Below are 26,616 nucleotides of genomic sequence, written 5' to 3' on the forward strand. Positions count from 1 at the left end.
TGTATTTTGAGCCATTTTTATCTATGCCTTTCTGTGGGTGACTTTTTCCTAACAGGGTCCCTTGAAAACATTCAGTCTCATTTACTACCATTCACTAAAAATTTCACCTTTGATCCCAAATCTGAGGTTTTTTTTTTTCCTTCTTTAACCCCCTTTTAGAGTGTTAAGTCTGTTGGGTTTCTTTGGCACAAAGTTAACCAGAAAAGAAATGTTCTTGAAGGCATATCAATCAGGTTTCCAACTAACAGCTTACACCCTCTTGTTAGGATAATTTGAGAAGGATTTATTTATAAAGGAACTAATTTTGAGGGGTTGAAAGGAGATTGGGGCAACCATGAGGCATAGTGTGGAAGATCCAGGGATAACAGCATTAGACCTGTTACTATTCTTTGGCCCAAAGAGAGAAAGGAATGGAGAGTTTATTAGAACTTGGAAGGAAAGAGAGTTGTGTAGAGCAGTATACCTTGAGAGAAACAGTGAATTTCTATTAAGGAGCAAGCCAACCCAAGATGTCCTTACAGAAAAGGGAGAATAAAAATTCTGACTTTACTCTACCCTCTCCCTCCATTCTCCTGCTGGGATTTCATTGGCCAAACCCAACCAGAAGCTAGAAGATATGAGAGCTCATTGATGTCGCCATGCAAATGAGCTTTCAAATCAGCTTTCATACATAGATATCTAGTATTTGAGGCTGTCAGCTGGTGCACACAATCAGTGGGAAATGAAGCTCAAAAATAAAAAAATAAAAATAAAGAAACGAGAGAGATCAAGAAAAGCTACCCAGCAGGAGCAATCTGGCTAGGACACCACTGCTGGATGCAGGTACCGCTTTCACCATACTTTTAATTTTATTGTCCCTTTATTTTTCAGTCACAGTCTCCAGAGCAAAGTCCTAGGTGGGAGCATTCAATTGGCTGAGGCTAGTTCACCTGCCCGCACCCTCTTTGCCAAGGGGTGGGAAGAAAGAATATTGCTTGCCTTTGCCCTCCCTGGTAGGAACTGTGCTTCTGCTTTTTTTCAAGACTCACACAATTAGAGATTTGTAGATATTAAGAAACAGCTCAGAAACAAGGTAGTTCTCTCTCCTCTAAAAAAAGATAAGTCTCCACTAACAATGACCTCCTAAATCTTTATTAATCTGCAACAGGAAACTAGCAGACAAGAGTACAGAGATCTGTATTTTTATTTCCAGTTCTCTATCTTTTCTCCCTCATTTCCTTCCTTCCTCCATTTCCTGATCTTTGGAAAGCCCCTTTATCTCTCCAGATCTTCGTATGAGAGAGCAGCATTAAGATCACCAAATCTAGTTGTGAGTTCAAATGCTGGGCCGTCAAAAAAACATATACAGGCCCACCAAATAGCATGTCTTAGTCAACATTTTCCTGGTAGAAACCTCTTGGTTTGTTGATACCTAAACTTCATTGAAGATGTATGTCTCTCAATACAATGTTGTGTTTTTCTTGGCTGCTATTTATGTAGGAAACATTTACATTATATTTATATCCTTAAAAATGCAGTGTAACATTTTTTAACAGAGTAAAAGATGAGACACACATAACAGACTCCTCTGCACTGTGTGCCTTCTGGTATGCGTTCGCAAGGGACAACAGATATTCTCACTCTCTGAAAAGTCCATCTACGTTTTTCTCCAAATTTCCTTGCCTCCAGTCTCTAATCTTGTTCCTTCCATGTCCCTAAATATCTGGCCAAACCATTAACCCCTGATCATGATTTGGTATAGGTCTATGCCTCTGGTCTTCTCTCTCTCCAAGTAAAATGCAGTGAGAGACACTGCTTGAAGGTTTGCTCACTGGGAGCATTTGCCGTATTCACCCCTTGGATTCAGTACAGATGCTCGACCTACAATGAATCTTGAATTGTTGGATCCAGACCAATCTATAATTACATTTCTCAACCTTCATCAATCATCCTTACGCTCTATTCCCATACACAATTCCCTGAATTTTTTCCATTATAAACTAGAAAGCTGGAAGCTCTTTGGCCTTGTCTGGCTTTTGACTTTGTTATTGCTACCGTCCTCCAAAGGTCATGCTGAAATCTGACAATCTTGGGAAATGATAGAGAAGACAGGAGGGTGATGAGAACTGGCTTTCTCTTGCAAGTAACTCCCTCAGGTTAAAAAAAAATGCATCTTCAATCAAGGAAAGAACAGTTTCATCAGACAAAGCAAGAGAGATTTCTGAAGCTGGCAAAAGAGATCTAATGAGAATTAAGGGTTCGGCATTCATGGGGTCTTCTAAATCCTCTCATGTATTTCCATGTCAATTTTCCAGCTTTCAGTCTAACTCAGATAATGCCACAATATGCACCTAAGAAACCTGTCAGGGCTGTGAGTACCACCGACATTGTAATTGATCAGCACGCAGGATCAAACCAAAGTCTGAATTTATCTTTGACCACCTCAGATCTGCTGAGGCAAATGACTTTTTTCACAATTAAGCTATTTGTTATAAGAAACAGCTACCTCATCAGCTGTCATTGAACTCCTCATGCCCTTTATAGTATTCTTGAATCATACTCTCAATGGGCATTCCAGGTGACCATAGGCAACTGTTTAAGTTGCTTTGCAGCTGTGTTTCTAAGGTTCAGTTTACTGTCAGTCAGCCAGTCCTGATTTTTAATTTTCCCTGAGAGTCAGGTGCCTGTGGCTTATTTTGTGACACCGGTTTCTGAATCAGAGTTCTAGAGAAATAAAAAGGATTTAGTGGGATCACTTTAAGTTGATCAAATTGTTTCTTCTAAATAAATAATACATCCACACTTTGCCCCCTTCCTTTTTTTGTTTATTTGTTTTTTTTTAATTTTTTTTATTATTATTATTATACTTTAGGTTTTATGGTACATGTGCGCAATGTGCAGGTAAGTTACATATGTATACATGTGCCATGCTGGTGCGCTGCACCCACTAACTCGTCATCTAGCATTAGGTATATCTCCCAATGCTATCCCTCCCCCCTCCCCCCACCCCACAACAGTCCCCGAAGTGTGATGTTCCCCTTCCTGTGTCCATATGTTCTCATTGTTCAATTCCCACCTATGAGTGAGAATATGCGGTGTTTGGTTTTTTGTTCTTGTGATAGTTTACTGAGAATGATGATTTCCAATTTCATCCATGTCCCTACAAAGGACATGAACTCATCATTTTTTATGGCTGCATAGTATTCCATGGTGTATATGTGCCACATTTTCTTAATCCAGTCTATCATTGTTGGACATTTGGCTTGGTTCCAAGTCTTTGCTATTGTGAATAATGCCGCAATAAACATACGTGTGCCTGTGTCTTTATAGCAGCATGATTTATAGTCCTTTGGGTATATACCCAGTAATGGGATGGCTGGGTCGAATGGAATTTCTAGTTCTAGATCCCTGAGGAATCGCCACACTGACTTCCACAAGGGTTGAACTAGTTTACAGTCCCACCAACAGTGTAAAAGTGTTCCTATTTCTCCACATCCTCTCCAGCACCTGTTGTTTCTTGACTTTTTAATGATTGCCATTCTAACTGGTGTGAGATGGTATCTCATTGTGGTTTTGATTTGCATTTCTCTGATGGCCAGTGATGGTGAGCATTTTTTCATGTGTTTTTTGGCTGCATAAATGTCTTCTTTTGAGAAATGTCTGTTCATGTTCTTCGCCCACTTTTTGACGGGGTTGTTTGTTTTTTTCTTGTAAATTTGTTGGAGTTCATTGTAGATTCTGGATATTAGCCCTTTGTCAGATGAGTAGGTTGCGAAAATTTTCTCCCATTTTGTAGGTTGCCTGTTCACTCTGATGGTAGTTTCCTTTGCTGTGCAGAAGCTCTTTAGTTTAATTAGATCCCATTTGTCAATTTTGGCTTTTGTTGCCATTGCTTTTGGTGTTTTAGACATGAAGTCCTTGCCCATGCCTATGTCCTGAATGGTAATGCCTAGGTTTTCTTCTAGGGTTTTTATGGTTTTAGGTCTAACATTTAAGTCTTTAATCCATCTTGAATTGATTTTTGTATAAGGTGTAAGGAAGGGATCCAGTTTCAGCTTTCTACATATGGCTAGCCAGTTTTCCCAGCACCATTTATTAAATAGGGAATCCTTTCCCCATTTCTTGTTTTTGTCAGGTTTGTCAAAGATCAGATAGTTGTAGATATGTGGCATTATTTCTGACGGCTCTGTTCTGTGCCATTGATCTATATCTCTGTTTTGGTACCAGTACCATGCTGTTTTGGTTACTGTAGCCTTGTAGTATAGTTTGAAGTCAGGTAGTGTGATGCCTCCAGCTTTGTTCTTTTGGCTTAGGATTGACTTGGCGATGCGGGCTCTTTTGTGGTTCCATATGAACTTTAAAGTAGTTTTTTCCAATTCTGTGAAGAAAGTCATTGGTAGCTTGATGGGGATGGCATTGAATCTGTAAATTACCTTGGGAAGGATGGCCATTTTCACGATATTGATTCTTCCTACCCATGAGCATGGAATGTTCTTCCATTTGTTTGTATCCTCTTTTATTTCCTTGAGCAGTGGTTTGTAGTTCTCCTTGAAGAGGTCCTTCACATCCCTTGTAAGTTGGATTCCTAGGTATTTTATTCTCTTTGAAGCAATTGTGAATGGGAGTTCACTCATGATTTGGCTCTCTGTTTGTCTGTTATTGATGTATAGGAATGCTTGTGATTTTTGTACATTGATTTTGTATCCTGAGACTTTGCTGAAGTTGCTTATCAGCTTAAGGAGATTTTGGGCTGATACAATGGGGTTTTCTAGATATACTATCATGTCATCTGCAAACAGGGACAATTTGACTTCCTCTTTTCCTAATTGAATACCCTTGATTTCCTTCTCCTGCCTAATTGCCCTGGCCAGAACTTCCAACACTATGTTGAATAGAAGTGGTGAGAGAGGGCATCCCTGTCTTGTGCCAGTTTTCAAAGGGAATGCTTCCAGTTTTTGCCCATTCAGTATGATATTGGCTGTGGGTTTGTCATAGATAGCTCTTATTATTTTGAGATACGTCCCATCAATACCTAATTTATTGAGTTTTTAGCATGAAGCATTGTTGAATTTTGTCAAAGGCCTTTTCTGCATCTATTGAGATAATCATGTGGTTTTTGTCTTTGGTTCTGTTTATATGCTGGATTACATTTATTGATTTGCGTATATTGAACCAGCCTTGCATCCCAGGGATGAAGCCCACTTGATCATGGTGGATAAGCTTTTTGATGTGCTGCTGGATTCTGTTTGCCAGTATTTTATTGAGGATTTTTGCATCAATGTTCATCAAGGATATTGGTCTAAAATTCTCTTTTTTTGTTGTGTCTCTGCCAGGCTTTGGTATCAGGATGATGCTGGCCTCATAAAATGAGTTAGGGAGGATTCCCTCTTTTTCTATTGATTGGAATAGTTTCAGAAGGAATGGTACCAGCTCCTCCTTGTACCTCTGGTAGAATTCGGCTGTGAACCCATCTGGTCCTGGACTTTTTTTGGTTGTTAAGCTATTGATTATTGCCACAATTTCAGCTCCTGCTATTGGTCTATTCAGAGATTCAACTTCTTCCTGGTTTAGTCTTGGGAGGGTGTATGTGTTGAGGAATTTATCCATTTCTTCTAGATTTTCTAGTTTATTTGCGTAGAGGTGTTTGTAATATTCTCTGATGGTAGTTTGTATTTCTGTGGGATCGGTGGTGATATCCCCTTTATCATTTTTTATTGCATCTATTTGATTCTTCTCTCTTTTTTTCTTTATTAATCTTGCTAGCGGTCTATCAATTTTGTTGATCCTTTCAAAAAACCAGCTCCTGGATTCATTAATTTTTTGAAGGGTTTTTTGTGTCTCTATTTCCTTCAGTTCTGCTCTGATTTTAGTTATTTCTTGCCTTCTGCTAGCTTTTGAATGTGTTTGCTCTTGCTTTTCTAGTTCTTTTAATTGTGATGTTAGGGTGTCAATTTTGGATCTTTCCTGCTTTCTATTGTGGGCATTTAGTGCTATAAATTTCCCTCTACACATGGCTCTGAATGCATCCCAGAGATTCTGGTATGTTGTGTCTTGGTTCTCGTTGGTTTCAAAGAACATCTTTATTTCTGCCTTCATTTCGTTATGTACCCAGTAGTCATTCAGGAGCAGGTTGTTCAGTTTCCATGTAATTGAGTGGTTTTGAGTGAGATTCTTAATCCTGAGTTCTAGCTTGATTGCACTGTGATCTGAGAGATTGTTATAATTTCTGTTCTTTTACATTTATTGAGGAGAGCTTTACTTCCAAGTATGTGGTCAATTTTGGAATAGGTGTGGTGTGGTGCTGAAAAAAATGTATATTCTGTTGATTTGGGGTGGAGAGTTCTGTAGATGTCTATTAGGTCTGCTTGGTGCAGAGCTGAGTTCAATTCCTGGGTATCTTTGTTGATTTTCTGTCTCGTTTATCTGTCTAATGTTGACAGTGGGGTGTTAAAGTCTCCCATTATTAATGTTTGGGAGTCTAAGTCTCTTTGTAGGTCACTCAGGACTTGCTTTATGAATCTGGGTGCTCCTGTATTGGGTGCATATATATTTAGGATAGTTAGCTCTTCTTGTTGAATTAATCCTTTTACCATTATATAATGGCCTTCTTTGTCTCTTTTGATCTTTGTTGGTTTAAAGTCTGTTTTATCAGAGACTAGGATTGCAACCCCTGCCTTTTTTTGTTTTCCATTTGCTTGGTAGATCTTCCTCCATCCTTTTATTTTGAGCCTATGTGTGTCTCTGCACGTGAGATGGGTTTCCTGAATACAGCACACTGATGGGTCTTGAGTCTTTATCCAATTTGCCAGTCTGTGTCTTTTAATTGGAGCATTTAGTCCATTTACATTTAAAGTTAATATTGTTATGTGTGAATTTGATCCTGTCATTATGATGTTAGCTGGTTATTTTGCTCGTTAGTTGATGCGGTCTCTTCCTAGTCTCGATGGTCTTTACATTTTGGCATGATTTTGCAGTGGCTGGTACCGGTTGTGCCTTTCCATGTTTAGAGCATCCTTCAGGAGCTCTTTTAGGGCAGGCCTGGTGGTGACAAAATCTCTCAGCATTTGCTTGTCTGTAAAGTATTTTATTTCTCCTTCACTTATGAAGCTTAGTTTGGCTGGATATGAAATTCTGGGTTGAAAATTCTTTTCTTTAAGAATGTTGAATATTGGCCCCCACTCTCTTCTGGCTTGTAGGGTTTCTGCCGAGAGATCCACTGTTAGTCTGATGGGCTTCCCTTTGATGGTAACCCGACCTTTCTCTCTGGCTGCCCTTAACATTTTTTCCTTCATTTCAACTTTGGTGAATTTGACAATTATGTGTCTTGGAGTTGCTCTTCTCGAGGAGTATCTTTGTGGCGTTCTCTGTATTTCCTGAATCTGAATGTTGGCCTGCCTTGCTAGATTGGGGAAGTTCTCCTGGATAATATCCTGCAGAGTGTTTTCCAACTTGTTTCCATTCTCCCCTTCACTTTCAGGTACACCAATCAGATGTAGATTTGGTCTTTTCACATAGTCCCACATTTCTTGGAGGCTTTGCTCATTTCTTTTTATTCCTTTTTCTCTAAACTTCCCTTCTCGCTTCATTTCATTCATTTCATCTTCCAGGGCTGACACCCTTTCTTCCATTTGATCGCATCGGCTCCTGAGGCTTCTGCATTCTTCACGTAGTTCTCGAGCCTTGGTTTTCAGCTCCATCAGCTCCTTTAAGCACTTCTCTGTATTGGTTATTCTAGTTATACAATCTTCTAAATTTTTTTCAAAGTTTTCAACTTCTTTGCCTTTGGTTTGAATATCCTCCCGTAGCTCGGAGTAATTTGATCGTCTGAAGCCTTCTTCTCTCAGCTCATCAAAGTCATTCTCCGTCCAGCTTTGTTCCGTTGCTGGTGAGGAACTGCGTTCCTTTGGAGGAGGAGAGGTACTCTGCTTTTTAGAGTTTCCAGTTTTTCTGCTCTGTTTTTTCCCCATCTTTGTGGTTTTATCTACTTTTGGTCTTTGATGATGGTGATGTACAGATGGGTTTTTGGTGTGGATGTCCTTTCTGTTAGTTTTCCTTCTAACAGACAGGACCTTCAGCTGCAAGTCTGTTGGAGTACCTGGCCGGCCATGTGAGGTGTCAGTCTGCCCCTGCTGGGGGGTGCCTCCCAGTTAGGCTGCTTGGGGGTCAGGGGTCAGGGACCCACTTGAGGAGGCAGTCTGCCCGTTCTCAGATCTCCAGCTGCGTGCTGGGAGAACCACTGCTCTCCTCAAAGCTGTCAGACAGGGACATTTAAGTCTGCAGAGGTTACTGCTGTCTTTTTGTTTGTCTGTGCCCTGCCCCCAGAGGTGGAGCCTACAGAGGCAGGCAGGCCTCCTTGAGCTGTGGTGGGCTCCACCCAGTTCAAGCTTCCAGGCTGCTTTGTTTACCTAAGCGAGCCTGGGCAATGGCGGGCGCCCCTCCCCCAGCCTCGCTGCCGCCTTGCTGTTTGATCTCAGACTGCTGTGCTAGCAATCAGCGAGACTCCGTGGGCGTAGGACCCTCTGAGCCAGGTGCGGGCTATAATCTCCTGGGGCACCGTTTCCTAAGCCCGTCGGAAAAGCACAGTATTCGGGTGGGAGTGGCCCGATTTTCCAGGTGCCGTCTGTCACCCCTAGAAAGGGAACTCCCTGACCCCTTGCGCTTCCCGAGTGAGGCAATGCCTCGCCCCTGCTTCGGCTGGCGCACGGTGCACTCACCCACTGACCTGCACCCACTGTCTGGTACTCCCTAGTGAGAAGAACACGGTACCTCAGATGGAAATGCAGAAATCACCCGTCTTCTGCATCGCTCACGCTGGGAGCTTTAGACCGGAGCTGTTCCTATTCGGCCATCTTGGCTCCTCCCCCTCTGTTTATTTGTTTTTTGCAAACAAGATCAAGCATGTTTATTTTTAAACAAGAGAAATTATAAACCAGGATATTCTTTGAAAAATTAGGTAGAAGGCAAAAAACCATCAGGGAACGCATTGAGTTTATGGAAAGTCTAGAGAGAAATGCTTGGGCAAAGGTGAGAAACTAGGGAAGAGAGGCAGCAGGAAATTGGGTTAGGATGTTGCTGCTGACTTTGCTGTAGTCCACAACCACTACTGGACGTAAACACCATGGCAAGGCCTTGCTAGCCATGGGACACAGTCAGCATTACTGGTTGGTAAATCTCATCTCATTGCCTCTTTTACTTTAGTCCTTCAAGATCCAAAGCCCCAGGTGGGGAGCATTCCAGACTGGATCATGTGCCCATGACCTGGCTTAGCAGCGGGTGGAGAAAGGGAGTAATACTTTACACTAAGACTCACACAGTGGGAACTAGTTGGGGGGCGGGTTCAGATGCCAGGCAATGAAAACTTATTTTCTCTGAATCAGTAGTAGAAAGTGCTTTCATTAGGAGTCCAGTTGTTTTCTATTTCTCACTTCAACACTTTCTTTCTTTCTGTTTCTCCCACCTTTACCTAAGCTTAAGGAAATCACTGTACCTTTCTGGTCCTCTGGAGGAGAGAGTTAAACTAAGATATTCAGGGTCCATCTATATCTAATCCATCTATGTCTAATGCTCTATCATCTTAGACCTCTCACAAATCTAGTAAGGAAGGTACTATGCTTACATGAGGAGTTTAATAAATGCATACATAGTCCAAGATCGTTGCCTTTATCTAAGTGGTAGCTTTTTTTAAACATTTATTTTAGGTTCAGAGGTACATGTTCAGATTTGTTATATGGGTAAACTCCTGTCACAGGGGTTTGTTGTACAAATTATTTCACCACCTAGGTACTAAGCCTAGTACCCAATAGTTATTTTTTTTTTTTTGCTCCTCTCTCTCCTCCTACTAATGGGTAGTTTTAAATGATCATTTTGACCCAGTTTCTTATTGAATATGAAACTTTTACATATGTCAGATTCTACATATTTATGGAATTCCCCTATAATAGTTGATATTAAAGCATTTTTACCTTACTTACCCTTTAACGTTTTATGTTTATTTTAATGGACCCCTCAGTAATCACTCCACCTCAGCCCACAAAAGTTAAAATGCATATAAAAATCAAGGTGAACCTTAGGGAGAATGGTGATAAAGGCAGTTGATATTCTAGGAGACCTTAGGGTCTTATCAAGGTTGATGCATCAGTTTTACTTTAAATTTCTTATCTATCTAATTATTTCACCAGTTTGATTAAACGAAGCTAAAATTGTTATTGATGAAAAGAGAAAGCACAATCAAAAAAGCAGATAAGCAAATAATTGAACGCAAATAACTTTTAATTATACTCACTTAATAAAGTTAAGGAATAGTGTCAGGTGTCAACATCACTTTGTCAAATCAAAGGGCAGTGTTGGGATGAAAAAGAAGAAAATAGCACAGAATGTGTTGAAAATTGCGGTAAATTTCAAAATTGTGAAACACTATTACATGAATTTGGTTGAAAATAACCCTGAATCCTAGGTTGAGAATATGTTCAGACCCTCCAATGAAAACCCCACTTTTTGCATCCCTCCACACATCTTAATTACTTATAGAATTCTACTAAAGTCCCCAAGCTTCCCCAGACCCAAAGAAATAAGTGGGTTTCCAGGAATGGCAGTTATATCTGGCAGGTTTAAAATGCCTTTCCACTTGAAATTATAATGGGAATATTAGCAAATAGCTTTAACTTTAACATGATCAAATAGTTTCTTCTAAACTAAAGAATACATTCACACTTTGCCCCCTTCCTTGTTTTTTTTAATTTGTTTCTTTTTTCTTTTTTTTTTTTTTTTGCAAACAAGATCAAGCATGTTTCTTTTTAAACAAGAGAAATTATAAACCAGGATATTCTTTTTAAAATTAGGTAGAAGGCAAAAATGCTTATTTCCCCCCCATAGTATTTAATTTTTTGGTAGAATAATAACATATGTAAAACATTATGAAACAAATAAGAAGAATCAAAGTTATAATATGCAGATAATATGGTTGTTTAAAGTAAAAGTAAGGCCTCCTTTGTGCCCTCTTAATGAACATTCCATTATAAATCTAACCACTCTTGTATCCTCTTATCACCATAGATTGGTTTTGTCAGTTTCTGATTTTTTTTTTCTTTTTTGAGACAGTGTCTTGCTCTGTCACCCAGGTTAGAGTACAGTGGCACCATCTCGACTCACTGCAACTTCTGCCTCCCGGGTTCAAGCAATTTTCCTGCCTCAGCCTTCTGAGTAGCTGGTATTACAGGCGCCTGCCACCATGCCCCACTAATTTTTTGTATTTTTAGTAGAGACGGGGTTTTACCATGTTGGCCAGGCAGGTTTTGAACTCCTGACCTCAAGTGATCCGCCTGTCTCGGCCTCCCAAAGTGCTAGGACTACAGGTGTGAACCACTGCACCCAGCCAGTTTCTGAATTTTCTGTAAATGAAAAACACACTTTACTTTTTATATCTAGTTTTTTCACTCAATGTTATGTCTGTGAAATTGTTCATATTGTTTTGCTCCCTTCCTAACCCCAAATTATCTGGATTATTTATTCTCTGTGTCTAGTGTCCTATTGCCATGATGCACATAAGAAAAAATACCTCGTAGTAGTATAAACTAACCGATACATACAGAAGATGATATGTGAACAACATATGCATTGGAGGAAAAGAGTATGGGGGTGGGGAGGTTTCAGTGACATTATAAGAAACTGAAGATGATCTTGATGTGTTATTTTCATATGGATTTTGAAAAATGTATCACTGATGTCTCTAGAGTCATTCTGTGTTCAAGTGATTGGGGGAACCTACTTTAGAAAATGACTGAGTTGTTTCCATGTCCCCTGTTGCTTTGAATAAACAGACTGTAATTGTAAATTTTAACTGGCAAAAAGAGTGGTGGCCATGGTAGTGAAGGGATTTTATGATCCATTTTTATTATACATCTTCATTACACCGGAAGGCAATAATCACTCTTGGCATTTATAGAGTCTTTTGTATTTCTGAAGTACTTAACAATCATTTATTGTTTTATCATATTTTCATCTTAAATGGGATAGGTTGGTTAGCATAACAGGGTCACAGAAGGACAATAAAAGGTTAGAAACTTGTAATGTTAGACAGCTGTACTGAGGGAGAACAAAGTTCCTGGCTTTCACATTATTTAGGCAAAAAGAGAAAAGAAGAAAGAAGAAAACACATCACAGGTCTTCAGTGAGAAACACTTTCTTTCTTTTATTTTCCACTAGTTTAGAGGACAAGAGTGTGATTTCTTTGTTTGTTGTTTTTTGTCTTTTTTTATTCTTTATTTTATTTTATTTAAATTTATTATTTTCTTAAATTTCACTTTTTTTTTTTTTTTTGTGGAGATGGTGTCTCGCTCTGTCGCCCAGGCTGGAGAGCAGTGGCACAATCTCGGCTCACTGCAACCTCCGCCTCCTGGGTTCAAGCAATTCTCCTGCCTCAGCCTCTCGATGCGTAGCTGGGATTACAGGTGTCCGCCACCATGCCTGGCTAATTTTTGTATTTTTAGTAGAGCCGGGGTTTCACCATGTTGGTCAGGCTAGTCTCGGACTCCTGACCTCATGATCCGCCCGCCTCAAAGTGCTGGGATTACAGGCGTGAGCCACCATGCCCAGCCTGAATTTCACTTTTAATACAGCTCTGGGTTGGTATGGGGGTATGAAAGAAAGACGGACACCTCAACACTTTTATTTCTAGGAAAGTGATTAGAATAAGCCAAGAACTGAGCCAGGGATGGGGCCTCTCACCACTTGTGCCAATGGTAGTAGTTAACAAAAGCTAACATTTATTGAACACTGAGCTAGGTACTGTGATACAGTACTCTCTATCCATTATTTCATTTCATCCTCACAACAAAGCTATGAGTAGGAGCTGCTAGTACTGCTTGCCAGATGATTTGCTTACTTCTTAATGGTAATACATTGCATAACAATGAAGGTGACCTGGAAATCCATGAACTCCTTGGTTCCCTGGAAGAAATGGTGAACTCCAGTTGAAAAGTTCTGGAGGAATAAATCAATAATGGTGAATATGTAGCACCTATGACCTAGGCTCCAAACACTCAACGAAGCCCCATGAAAAGGGCTTGTTTCTCTTGAATCTTGAAGACAAGATTCCCATGGTCTATCTTCCAGACCCTAAATATGTCCCATCTTTACAGGCCACATAGTTGTCACCAGTGGAGCAGCCTTGAAAGAAGAAGGCTGTGTTTAATCATTAGCTTAAGGTGAGGGCAGAGCCCCTGCTTAGTAGATACAGCCCAATAAAGCAAGCAATAGCAGGTCAAGAGCACCTCCCAAGCAGGGTCTGAAGAGAGGCACCAACTACAAAGATGGTTTCAAGTTTCACCAAAAACTAGAAATGGACAGAGAAGGCATTCACCAAGCAGTGACTTTTGAAGCCATCCAAGACGTGTTTCCTGGGCTCAAGGGGAGAATATTGCCATGAAAATTATTACTGGGACAGTGCTCCTAGACCAAGCCCTGGTCAGTAGAAAGCAATGAAAATGATCTCATGGGGTTCTCATCACTCAGGCCCTGGGAGTGTCTGGCAGTCACAGGGAGCATTAGGGCTGATTGTTGGGACACTGGTGAACTTTGAACCTCTGTGATTTCCCTGTTTGCTCAGTGCCTGATAGCTTTCGGTCTGCTAACAAATCTCCTTTATGCAGTTTAACCTCTGAACTTCCAATGGGGAGGAATTGGAATCAGCCTATGGAAGAAGAGATAGCTCTAGGATTCTGTGTGGGAACTTGAAGAGATAAAAGGGCATCCTTGAAAGAGAACCTCGCCCTTTGCATCTCAACTGCCTCTGACACAAGGTTGGGTCATTAACCATATTTATTTACCCCTTTCTTACCTCATAAATTGTGTTGTGCATTTCCTAATCTTGTCTTCTATGCAGAAATTTACCAGATCACAAAATAAAAAGAGACTTGAGACTTTTGTCCATATCTAAGCTTGAAAAATTCTGGATTCTGCTTAAAATCAATAACTTCCAGGGCGAATGATTAACAGAATAATGATTTCAATGGAAATGTGGTCTATATGACAAGAGAGAAGCGAGATTATACTTGAATTTGATGATTGGCATTTCACACTGTGTTCAGAATTTTAGCCTTTATGAGGGACCCTGTCTACCTTCTTCAAATGCCTCAATTGAAAGGGTATGGCAGGAAAAGGGATGGAGAGGGAGTCAGAGATAATCTTCACTGATATCACAATTTCTCCTAGGGCCCACCTGTTTGAATAAATACCTAGTGGTGATGTAGCAAGAAAACACCCCTGAATCAATATTTTTAGACAAACTACCATTACCATTACCATCTGTTAATTAGAAAGTAACTCTCAGATCACTTGAACCCAGGAGGCAGAGGTTGCTGTGAGCCGAGGTTGTGCCACTACATTCCAGCCTGGGTGACAGAGCGAGACTCTGTCTCAAAAAAACAAACAAACAAAAAACAAAAAACATAAAATATAAAAAATAAAGTAATTCTCAGATTCTCTGTAAATCAGGAGCTCTTTTGGTGATATACATATATCTTTTGGTGTATATATATATATACACACACACATGTGGAGAGAAAAAAAGGAGCCAGCTGATGGGTGATTTCCTTTACTATAATAATTCTAATTTATTTCTTATTGCCAGTTTCCACACAGGTCCAAGCCACAAAACAATACAGTCTCACAACAGAGCAGAGCTTTACAGCTTATAAAACATTCTGGGAATATTAGAATATTAACACGTGAAGATTTTTGGGTCCTTCAGCACATTAGATATGACCTGGGACATAGAAGACTCTTAAGAAAAGAGAAATTGGGCATCCACATTTGGAAAAAAAAACTCAATCTCAACCTCAAGCCTTAGACAAAACTCATAATGGATCACAGATCTGAATGGAAAATGTAAGGCTACAACACTTTCAGAAGACATAGGGAGAGAATCTTTGTTACCCTGGGTTATGCAAAGAGTTCAACAGCATGATCCAGAGAAAGGAAACAAATGGTAAATTGAACTTGATCAAAATTTAAAAATTTTGCTTTGTGAAAAACATAGTCAGGAGACTGAAAAGACAAGCAACAGACTGGGAAAACCCATTTGCAAGTTACATATCCCACAAAAGTGTTGTATCCAGAATATATGTAGAACATTCAAAACTAAACATTAAGAAAATAAACAATTCAAGTAAAAAAAAAAAAGAAGAAGAATGGGGGTCAGGCAAGCTCAGTGGCTCACACTTGTAATCCCAGTGCTTTGGGAGTCTAAGGCTGGAGGACTGTTCAAGACCAGGAATGTGAGACAAGCCTGGGCAACATAGTGAGACTCTATACCTACCAAAAAATTTAGTTTGGTGTGGTGGCACACACCTATACTCCTAGCTATTTGGGAGGCTGAGGTTGGAGGATCGCTTGAGCCCAGGAGGTCAAGGTTACAGTGATCTATGATCACACCATTGTGAAACCGCCTTTGGAAAATTATGACAGACAGTGAAAGAGTTCTAACTTGACCGAATCCATCTTGCTTCTAACCTTCAAGCTGTCCTTGTTCATTCCTGGGCATAGGCTGAACTAATTTTGGGAGACACTTAGTTTATAGTTTATGGTTTAAACAAAGACGGTAACACCCCTTTCCCAAAGTGACCTCCTTCCTGCCTGGGGACTAGACTTCCTTTGTAGGACTAACATTAGCCACAAGGTCAGATGAGCCAGTTTATTGATCTGGTGGTGCCAGCTGATCCATCAAGTGCAGTAGTGATACCCCAAGCACTGATTTTAGGAGCAGTTTAGGGAGGGTCAGAATTTTGTAGCCTCCAGCTGCATAACTCCTAAACCATATATATATATTTTTTGAGGCAAAGTCTTTTTCTGTCACTCAGGCTGGAGTGCAGTGGTGTGAACTCAGCTCACTGCAACCTCCGCCTCCTGGGTTCCAGTAGTTCCTGGGTTCCTCCTGCCTCAGCCTCCCGAGTAGCTGGGATTACAGGTGTGTGCCACAACACCTGGCTAATTTTTGTATCTTTAGTAGAGACAGGGTTTCACCATGTTGGCCAGGCTGGTCTCGAACTCCTGACCTTAAGTGATCTGCCCACCTTGGCCTCCCAAAGTGCTGGGATTACAGGCATGAGCCACCGTGCCCGACCCTAAACCATAATTTCTACTACAAAGGCAATCTAGTCCCCAAGGAAGGAGGTCTGCTTTGGGAAAGGGCCGATATCGTCTTTGTTTAAACCATAAACTATGAACTAAGTTTCTCCCAAAGTTAGTTCAGCCTCTGCCCAGGAATGAACAAAGACAGCTTGGAGGTTAGAAGCAAGATGGACTTGGTTAAGTTAGATTTCTTTCACTGTCTCAGTCATAATTTTGCAAAGGTGGTTTCAATTGCATTCTAGCATGGGTGACATAGTAAGACTCTATCTTCAAAAGAAAAAAAAGGTAGGTAAAATATTTAACAGATATTTTACCAAGAAAGATAAATGGATGGCAAATAAGGACACAAAAAGATGCTTGACATCATTAGCCTTTAGGGAAATGCAAATTAAAACCACAATTTGTACTACATAACTGTTAGGGTGACAATGAAAAATATTTGCAATACCGAATGCTGGAAAGGTTGTGGAACAAACGGACCTCTCATGCATTACTGCTGAGATTGCAAAATGGTATATTAACTCTGCAAAACCGCGTGACAGTTTCTTCAACAGTTAAACATAACATATAACTACCAGATATACAGCTATTCTACTCCTAGATAGTTACCCTAGATAAATAAAACTTATGTTCACACAAAAACCTATATGCAAATGTTTGTAGTAACTCTATTTACAAACTCCTCAAGTGGGAAACAACTCAATTGTCCTTTAATGGGGGAATGGATAAATAAACTGTGATATAATAATACAATGGAATACTACTCAACAATAAAATGGAACATATTAGTGATACACACAACATGGGTAAATCTCAAAGACATTATGCTAAGGAGCAAGTCCAAAAATACTACATAGTGTGCGGTTCCAATTATGTCACATTCTGGAAAAGGCAAAACTATAAGGGAGAGAGGAGAAGATCAGTATGCCAGGGATTAGAAAAGAAGAGGATGTGATTACAAAGGAATTTAAAAGGGAGTTTTCTGGAGTGATACAACCATTGCGTATTCTGATTGTGGTGGTGGTTATACAAATCTACACACGTGTTACAACTCATAGCACAGTAGGCTAAAAAATGTTAAGTTTATTACATACTAATATAAGCATTTTTTAAATAATAAAACATATCAAGTACATCCATTTAACAAAAGAAAAATTGTAAGAGAGTATTGATTTCCATTTGCAGATAAGGAAACGGACTTCCCCAAGGTTATTCAACCAATAAATAGGTTCTGAACTAGAATCCACTTCTAGAACATTATTTTTTTCCTGTTGTTATATAAGAAACAAATCTTCAAATACCTAAGCCAAATTGTGTATTAGTTAGCATGCATTTGATTGCAAGTAACGAAAACCCCAATCCAGAGGGATTGTTCTTCTATGAGGACATTTGCTATTTCACATAATGAAGTGGCAAGTGGTAGGGAGACTCATGAGGCTGGTTGATTTTGCAACTCAGTGATGTCCTAAATGACTAAGATTCCTTCCTTCTTCCACTCAGCCAACCACGGCTTCCTTCTAAGGCTACTTCCCCTTATTGTCACAGGGTGGCTACTGGTCTCAGACAAGGATACAAGCTTCTTTGTCCATATCCAGTGGAAAATAGCTCACCAGCAACAATCCCACAGAACTCGGAAGACTTAACTAGTGTGTACTGCATGCAAATGCTGCGGCTTCTTAGGATCTTAAAGATTCTAGGCAACCAGCTATAAAAATTATTTATGTAACTAGTAACACTCTGAAACAAATCAGAGCTTCCCACTGCAGTAATCACCATCTGTCTTGTTTGTATGGATCTCAAATTGGCAGTATTTTTTTGATAATAACTATCTATGCCCGGGCTCTTAGACACTATACCTCATGTTTGATTAGCATGTTAAAATTTCTACAGCACCATAATAACTCATTTTATTTGGTTGGACAGGTGAGGACTCTGAGGGTACCGAATGACTTAGCCAAATTCACCATGAGTGAGTGACTGAGCCAGAGGTCACATTTGATCTTCAAACATCATTCTCATCATTCTTTCCTTTATATCACATTGATTCCCTCTTCAGTGCTTGGATTTCACTAGGGAAGCATACTGGCAATTTCAAAGAAATATTTCAAGTTTATACAGATACTTAAAAGCTCAAAATGTCAGAGAACTAACATTTTTTATATCCCCAATAGCAACATTTGGCTATTTGGAATTTTATTCTCAGTAATAGGATAAATGTGAAATCCTAGCATCTCATTAACTTCTTCGTCTCCCTTCTTTCAACATCCAATCAATTTTCCTGATAGACAAATTCTAATTTCTAAATTGCTCTTGCATCCATCTCCTGTTTTCTATTTCCACAGCCCTAATATGTGTTTAGGCCTTATATTTGTCACACAATAACCTCTTTGTCTCTTTGCCTCTATTTTCTTCACATTGTACTTCTCACACAATGGCCCCAGGTTAATCGTTTCAAAACCCAATGCAAGAGAAGAAAAAAAAAAAAAAACCCAATGCAAATAATGACATATGTCTTCTTGTCTGCCCCAGCTCCAAAACTTTAATAATCTTCCTTTGATTACAGATTAAATTCTCAAAATTCTCAACTCTATAATCTGGCTTTCAAGGCCCTCAACAATCTGGCTTCAATATTTCTTTCCAAACCTTGAGAAAATCCTCCTTTGTGGATGGGAGTAGTAGACAGTGGTATACTGGAGCCAGCTCACAGTAGCTTGCAGGAACTTTTTCTTTTTTTTTTTTTGAGATGGAGTCTTGCTCAGTCGCTCAGGATGGAGTGCAGTGGCGTGATCTCGGCTCACTGCAAGCTCTGCCTCCCGGGTTCACGCCATTCTCCTGCCTCAGCCTCCCAAGTAGCTGGGACTACAGGCGCCCGCCACCACGCCCAGCTAATTTTTTTGTATTTTTAGTAGAGATGGGGTTTCACCATGTTAGCCAGGATGGTCTCGATCTCCTAAGAACTATTTTTATTCCTCTCTTCATCTCTGTGTTCAGTGATGTCACATTCGTAGCTTGAAATTGGCTGTGGTGGGAATATTTATACCTTACAAGTCAGACTGCTACAATTCAGAGCTTTTGTTTGTTTGTTTGAAGAGCTAGTTATTAAACATTTACCAGCATACCACTATTTACAGGCTAACTGGGACTAAACTTGAGAGTGAGGGTGCAATATGGTATTGGGGACCAAGTTGTTGACACAGAAAGCTCAGGTACCAACTCAAAGATAGGAGGGCCAGGGGGAAAAGAACAAGAAGCTGTGTTGCAAAACTGTTGAGAAGGTAGATCTGGGCAAAAGTTGAGTTTCCATAGAAGCAGACATCGAGAAAGGGATTTGGGTTCAAGTAGTTGATTTGGGAGGTAGTCCCAGGAAGCACTGGCAGGGTAATGAGGGAAATGAGACAGGGAAGGGAAGGTGGCTAATACAGGGTAGATTGATGAGCAGGTTATTACTGTGGGCAATTGAGGTTCAATTCCACTGGGGACCTTTTGGGGAGCATGTAGAATGTGCTTCATAGTTGCCACTGCTATGGTTTGAATGTCAACTGAAAAGCTTATGTTGAAATTTAAGTGGCACTGTGATGGTAGTAAGGGGTGGGACTGTTAAGAGATGTTTAGAACATGAAGGCTCTGTCCTCATGAATAGATTAATGTGGGAGGAGTGGGTTTGTTATCAAGAGAATAGGTTGTTATAAAAGCAAGTTCAATCCTCTCTGTCTCTCACTGTCACCCTCTCTTGCCCTTCTACCTTCTGCCATGGAATGGCAACACACAAAGGCCCTCTGCAGATGCTGGAACCATTCTGTTGGACTTCCCAGCTCCAGAACTGTAAGCCAAATCAACTTTTCTTTATAAATTACCCAGTCTGTGGTATTCTGTTACAGCAACACAAAATGGACTAAGCCACCCACACGAAGAGTGAGGAATATGAGAAGTTTATCCTCAAGAAGACAGCAGTGAGTATTTGCGTTAAGAAGTGGCAGGTACATAGGGGAAGACTGAATGCCAAGGAGATATAAACAAGACACAGACACTCATAATTTTTTGTTTTCATAGCGTGCTTGGTGGTAGTGGGGCTTCATTTCAATGGCCAATGATGGAATGTATTTTTCCAGTTATATATCATTTGTTGTTATCCTACACACTCTATTTGTTCCTTCCTTTAGGTCTACTCACAGGTTCCTTTTTTTGCTACAATATCCTTTGTAGCTCCCTCTAGTTTTGACTATTTTCTGATTCTTGCAATTCATCAAAAATCAGTGCCACCTTTTTCAGGAACCCCATCTAATCCCCACCCCCTGATGATAGAAGTTAGAAGAGGGTCAAGTCAAGCTGGAGGTCTCCTGTGGCTTGAAGCAAGGGAGCAGGTAACAAGCCCCTCCCCCTGGTTAAGATGTTTGGGGTCAGAGAGCGGAGACAGAAATTGTATTCTGGAGTCATTCCAAATGGTGAATATTGGAAGGAACTCATCATTCCTGTTTTATCACTCTGTCTCTCAGAACCCACACAGCACAGAGGATTGGCTTATGATGGCTGCACAATTGTTGATGGTGGCAGAGAAAAATGGATGAATGAAAGGCTAGGTGAACAAAGAGAGCTAGATAGGTAGCCAAACAAGAAAGTTAAAATTGAATTAGAGGAATCATGGGGTCAGCAAGAGCCCCTGGATGAATTCTGAGGATGAACATCAAATCCTGTAAAGTAAAACAGACTCCACATGTGACACAATCAGCAGAAGCTGGGTAGTTGAAATCTACCCCTCAACAAGTTCATTGAGATGCCCTGCCTTTTGAGATTCAGTGAAATTGCTTTTAACTTCATCCCACTTGTGGTGCAGCTCCCCTTTTCCAGTTTCTCTAGGAGTTATTGGTATCATAACTTTTTTTTAGTTCCCTCTGGCTTTGAGCTCCTGCATCTGTAGCATTAGGAGGGTTTGTGAGTTGCTTTGGCATCTCAAAAATGCTGCCTGTACTCTCTAGCATGGAACTGCAGACACTTCTTGATTTCTTCCGAAGCATTACCAATATGAGTTGTGTGTATGGCTAGCACAGTTCAGTGAAGATATGGGGTCAAGCTATGGGCTTTATATTAGCCTGTGGTTTGGCCTCATCTCCCTCAGCCTCCATGCAAACATTCAATTTCACTCCTGTATTATGTGGAGTGCTTTTGCTCTCTGAAACCTATTCAATAACTGGCCTTGTTTGCCTCTTCAAAGATGCTTTATTATGTTTTCAAATTCACTCTCTCCCTTCTCACCTCTGTGCCTTTGCAAGCAGTTGCTTCTGCCTGGAATATCCTTTCCAGAATGGAAGATTTGGTAGCGGTTGGGAAATGTCAGTCTTTCCCCTCACTTTATCTCACATCATTCTCTGTAAGTAGAAGGAAATGGTGTCAATATTTATTTCTCTACTAGTATTAATTATGACATCACAAACATCTTGGCTCCTGAGGTGGCCATAGTTGGTATTTAAATAACACTTTTTGGTATTCCACAAACTTCTGGAAAATATTTACTTGGGTTTGCTAAAGTCATATAAATTGACCAGAAGAGGCAGCCCTACCCCTGCCCCTCCTCTCCTTCCTCCTGCCCTTCCTACCTTAGAGGGCTCCCGCTTCTTTGAAGCCAGACAACTTTGTCTGGACCTCTCCTATGGGCTTGTATTATGGATATTTGTTTATAAATCATACCACCTTTACTGAACTGTGAATTCTGCAAAGGTGATGTCATCTTCCCTCTCTGAAACTTCAGTGTAGCCCGGTATCTGATACAGAATTGACTTTGAATCACCTGATTTCTAACTGAGGATAAATGAATAAATGTGAAGTTGCAGATGGCCCCTTAGTGATCTGAATAGGCTGCTAGGGGAAGAGCATATGGTATCCTCACTTCCCACTTGTACTGACTGTGGGCTCCTGTTAGAATCAACAGGCAACTATTTCTTTTCTTTTTCTTTCTTTCTTTTTTTGAGACAGAGTCTCACTCTGTCACCCAGGCTGGAGTACAGTGGTGCAATCTGGGCTCACCGCAACCTTTATCTCCCAGGTTCAAGCGACTCTCATGCCACAGCCTCCCAAATAGCTGGGATTACAGGTGTGCACCACCACGTCTAGCTAATTTTTGTATTTTTAGTGGAGACGGGGATTCGCCATGTTGGCCAGGCTGGTCTTGAACTCCTGGGCTCAAGTGATCCGCCTGCCTCAGCCTCCGAAAGTGCTGGGATTATAGGCGTGAGCCACCGTGCCCAGCCAGCAATTATTTCTTTATTGAAGGCTTATGTGCAAGGCACAAAGGGAGCTGCAGGACTGGGATATTTTTACTATACCTTCTCTATCATCTTGCACCCCCAAAATAGCTTCCAGGGCACTTCTTTCTATTTGTTTTTGTGGAAAGACTGGCAATTAGAGGTAGAAAAGTGAAATAAATGGAAATAGTACTACTCAGGGCTGTCACATCTACATCTGTGTTTTTGCAGTGCCAATTTGCATTTTCTGAGTGAGTTACTTCTACTCACCTTCACAGCAGCCAGTACTACAGAGCCTTGCATATATTATATCCTCAATGAGTACTTGTCAATTGATTTTGTACATGCGTGTGACAGTATAAATATATTATGAAAAATGAGGAGGACAGGCAATAAAAGAGTCAGGATTTCTTCCAAAAAAAAATACACAGTGGTGGAGCTTGGCATAAAGTTCAAATGCTCCTGCACCCTGCCCTGCAGTATCTCTAACCAGGGGACTTTGATAAGGAAGCTGAAGGGTGATATTACCTTTGCTCCCTCACTGCAACTGAACACATTTCTTAGTTTTTAGGTGGCCCCCGCTGGCTAACTTGCTGTGGAGTTTTCAAGGGCATAGAATCATCCTTTTCACGATTAAAAGAAGATGCTGTTTAATCTGAGGATCCTGTTGAACAATGCAGCTTTTAGAAATGGTCACAACTTCGTGGTTCGAAATTTTTGGTAAGTGATGGTCAGAGACTTGGGTTTGATTTAGGAATCATGGTGATGCATAAAACTATATTCTGCAGTAAGGCCTCTTTCTGCAGAGTGTAGTGCCACGCTCTGCTTTACTCTATTTGAGACAGCTGCCTCTAATTCCAGCAGAGCTTTCATTTCTCAGTCCTTCTGTAATCAGATTTCACCGTGTGCTGTAGGGGAAGCCACCCATGGCAGGTATAACAGACTGAACGTTCTTGACATCTTTCGTTTGTGTACATTCTAAACGAGCAAGTGGCTGAAGGAAATTAGGGGAAGTAATTTACACAGGGCCTTCAGCTTGTATTTGGGCTTGCTATAAAACAATATATCACTCTAAGATGTTGAGACTAATCAGTTCTTTTGAAGAAACAGACTCAAAGTAGCAACTAATAAATACTGACAAAGCTGCTGCAAGGAAGCCTTATATGTGATGGGGATAACGACATTTTAAAATAAAATACAAGTTTGAAAACCATCCCTGAAATTCTTGCTGGCATGTGCAAAGCAGGCTGTCTCCAATGAATTCATTATAAAAGTTTACATCCTGCTTACAACCATTGTGCATGTGGTTGAAGATGGCATGGAGTGTGTCTGTGGGGAAGGGAAAGGGGAAGGGAACAGGGGAGATGAGTTAGCTGGGTAAACAAGGCCATCAGGTGGAGACATCACTACTAGAAAGCTTCTAGAACAGTTTCATGTTAATAATGAGATAGAATTTCTTCAGAGCCTCTTTATAACCTAAAGCAACCTTCCCGACTTCCTTAAGGAAGAAGCTTTTGGTCTGAAGTTTTCTTTTATTATTAGTAAGTGGACCTGTGATCGTGGCCCTGGGCATCCCTTCTCTGGAGCAGCTGACAGTTCTAGGTTCTCTGGACTCCACCATTAGCACTACTTCTTTAGTGAATATAAGGCTTTCAGAAGTCAGAATGATACCATAAATAATATTGTAAATTAAGCCCATAATATTAGACCTAGTTGAGACCTCAGAGCCATGAAATAATGCCTTCTTTTATTTTATTTTGGGAGGAAATGTGATTTTTATTTCTTAAACAGCTCAAATATTCAATTGAAATTGTTTCACTTCTCTTATTTTAAGTATAAGGTAAAAAAAGCCCAGAATGATTGTGGGGTTTACCAATTAGTGCCAGAGTTAGATCAGATAACAACCTGGAGAAAAGTCTAAAGAACTAGGTTCAAGGCCTAGCACCACCCTTGCTGGCTATATGACCTTGAACAAGTCACTAAACTTTTCTGCAATGTTGTTTCACCTATAAAATGGAAAAAAGGATAATACCTGTTCTGCCTACTTTAGAGGGTGGTTCAATCATTCATTCAACAAATATAATTGAACATCTACTTTGTGCCATGCCCTATCAAGGAGTTGGAGATACAGTGGTAAATAACGTAAAAAGATACTTCACTCCAGCTACATGAATTCATAGTCTAGTGATAATCAGTGAGATAATGTATATGAAACCTAAAAAGTGACAGACCAATGTTCATTATTTATTTTAATATTCCATTACACTGAGTTACATCAGATAAAAATGTGATGAAGTTTTATTCTATAGCTTTTAACAAGGAATCATCACTGAGTTGAAAACACCCAACTGAATGAATAATCAAAGCCTGGAACTTAAACTTATACTGTTCTTTGAAAATTACAATGATAATTGATTTTTAAAATAATTATTATGGATTAAATTTTGCAAGTAAAACCTCTTCCAAACAGTTGGACTTTTTTTTTTCTGTATTTACTAATACACTACTGTCTATATCCAGTAGCCAGACTGCATTTCTGAAAATCCTGGTGAGCTATTTCTCACAGTGAATGGGGGCTGGCACAAAAGTATGGCTAAATCGGCCCAAATCCAAACTTTCTATTTGAAAGTGTGAAAGCCTCGAGTCACCCATATTGTTAGAAACTCAATAGTGTGAATCTCTATTGAAAAATGAGATAATGTTGAAATGGTTTTGACATGCATTCTCACGTGGCATAGGTATTTTTCTTTCCTACTATATTGGTTAGTTGCACTACCTGTCAGCTAGATAAATTCAGAATTTCTGATCTCCAGTAAGACTTAAACCTTTGACAAAGCCCTCAACAACAGAGAAAAACTCCCTGTCAACTCTGCCTGTTCTGTATTTTTACTTTGATTTTCAGCCTTTCACAGGGATTCAAGTTTTTTTTTCTCCCACATCTCTTGGGAAAGGTGGAGGGTCCTTGTTATGTAACATACCACATGAGTTTACTACTCCAGAATAATAGGAAATATGTGGTTAGAGTTTGATGGTGCCACAAAATAGGAATCGCGGTTTTGAAGTGAGCAGTCGTATCGCCATGGACATGATAAAATAATAGCTTAAGCGAGGCTGAAGCCATCCACACAGCCCCTAGATCAATCACTTTTAGTCAGTTAAATTTTTTTTTAACAAGATCGATAGGATCAGAAACCAAGACTGCTGAAAACACCCAATTCACAGGCTTTCCATGTCATAAACAAGGCTCCAAAGCCTTGCTGTGTTTGGATAATAGAGAATATCCTATGATTTGTTACCTATTAGGGAAACCACTTAAAGCTTTTTAAGAAACCACTAAAAAAAAAAACTCTTTCTTTATCAGAAAAGACCAATTTGTAAGTGCAGTTCAATTTCATCTCACAAATAGAAATCTCTTCAGAGAATATTGAGCTAAGCTACCCAATTCTGTGGAGGTTATGGATTGGAGCCAGAGGTGATGAGTTTTCAGGTATTTCATTCCAGACCTCTATAAGGGCTCACATAACTCATTATGCTCCCTTCGTCTCTCACACATGCCCATCCATACACACGTGGACATCCAGACAACGTGATTATAAGACGTTCATGTTCTCGCATAGAGGAGAGAAAACAGTGCACTTTGATTATTCACAATGTCAAAACTTAAAATGAATGCCTTTTAAAAACATCACTTCAGCTGGGCGCAGTGGCTTACGCCTGTAATCCCTGCACTTTGGGAGGCCGAGGTGGGTGGATCACCTGAGGTCAGGAGTTCGAGACCAGTTTGGCCAGCATGGCAAAACCCTGTCTATATTAAAAATACACACACACAAAAAAATTAGCTGGGCCTGGTGGCGTGCGCCTGTAGTCCCAGCTACTCAGGAGGCTGAGGCAGAAGAATCGCTTGAACCTGGGAGGCAGAGGTTGCGGTGAACTGAGATCGCGCCAATGCACTCCAGCCACCTGGGTGACAGAGCGAGTCTCTGTCTCAAAAAAAAAAAAAAAAAAAATCACTTCACTTCAGAAAACCATACAAGAGATGGGACCAAAAGTTGAATGGGGTCATGATGTTTTCCTTGGCCAACAGTGGAATTTGTTTCCTAGTTTATTTTTAGTAATTGAGTAATTTAACTTAGATAAAATAAGCCACTGATTTTTGACAGTTTCAGGTTTCCAGACCTTTAATAGTAGGTCTGCAGAAAGCTAGCCTTCATCTGAATTCTTCAATTTTCAGATGAGGAGAAGTTTCACAACTTTAGAATTTTAATGATTTCAGGTA

The 26,616-nt window shown here is 40.2% G+C and overlaps 1 protein-coding gene across 1 annotated transcript in view; it reads left to right on the top strand.

Moving 5' to 3' along the window:
* The window catches only part of OTC (ornithine transcarbamylase), a 99,388-nt gene that overhangs the window by 8,126 nt on the left and 64,646 nt on the right, over nt 1-26,616 (top strand). Inside the window, exons 2-3 of the mRNA XM_009234719.3 lie at nt 19,983-20,081; nt 22,905-23,060. Coding sequence (XP_009232994.1) covers nt 22,984-23,060 — 77 coding nt within the window. The 5' untranslated portion in view covers nt 19,983-20,081; nt 22,905-22,983. The remainder of the gene's footprint in view (nt 1-19,982; nt 20,082-22,904; nt 23,061-26,616) is intronic.

This window comes from Pongo abelii, chromosome X (assembly GCF_028885655.2).
Source record: "Pongo abelii isolate AG06213 chromosome X, NHGRI_mPonAbe1-v2.0_pri, whole genome shotgun sequence".
Classification (NCBI taxonomy): domain Eukaryota; kingdom Metazoa; phylum Chordata; class Mammalia; order Primates; family Hominidae; genus Pongo; species Pongo abelii.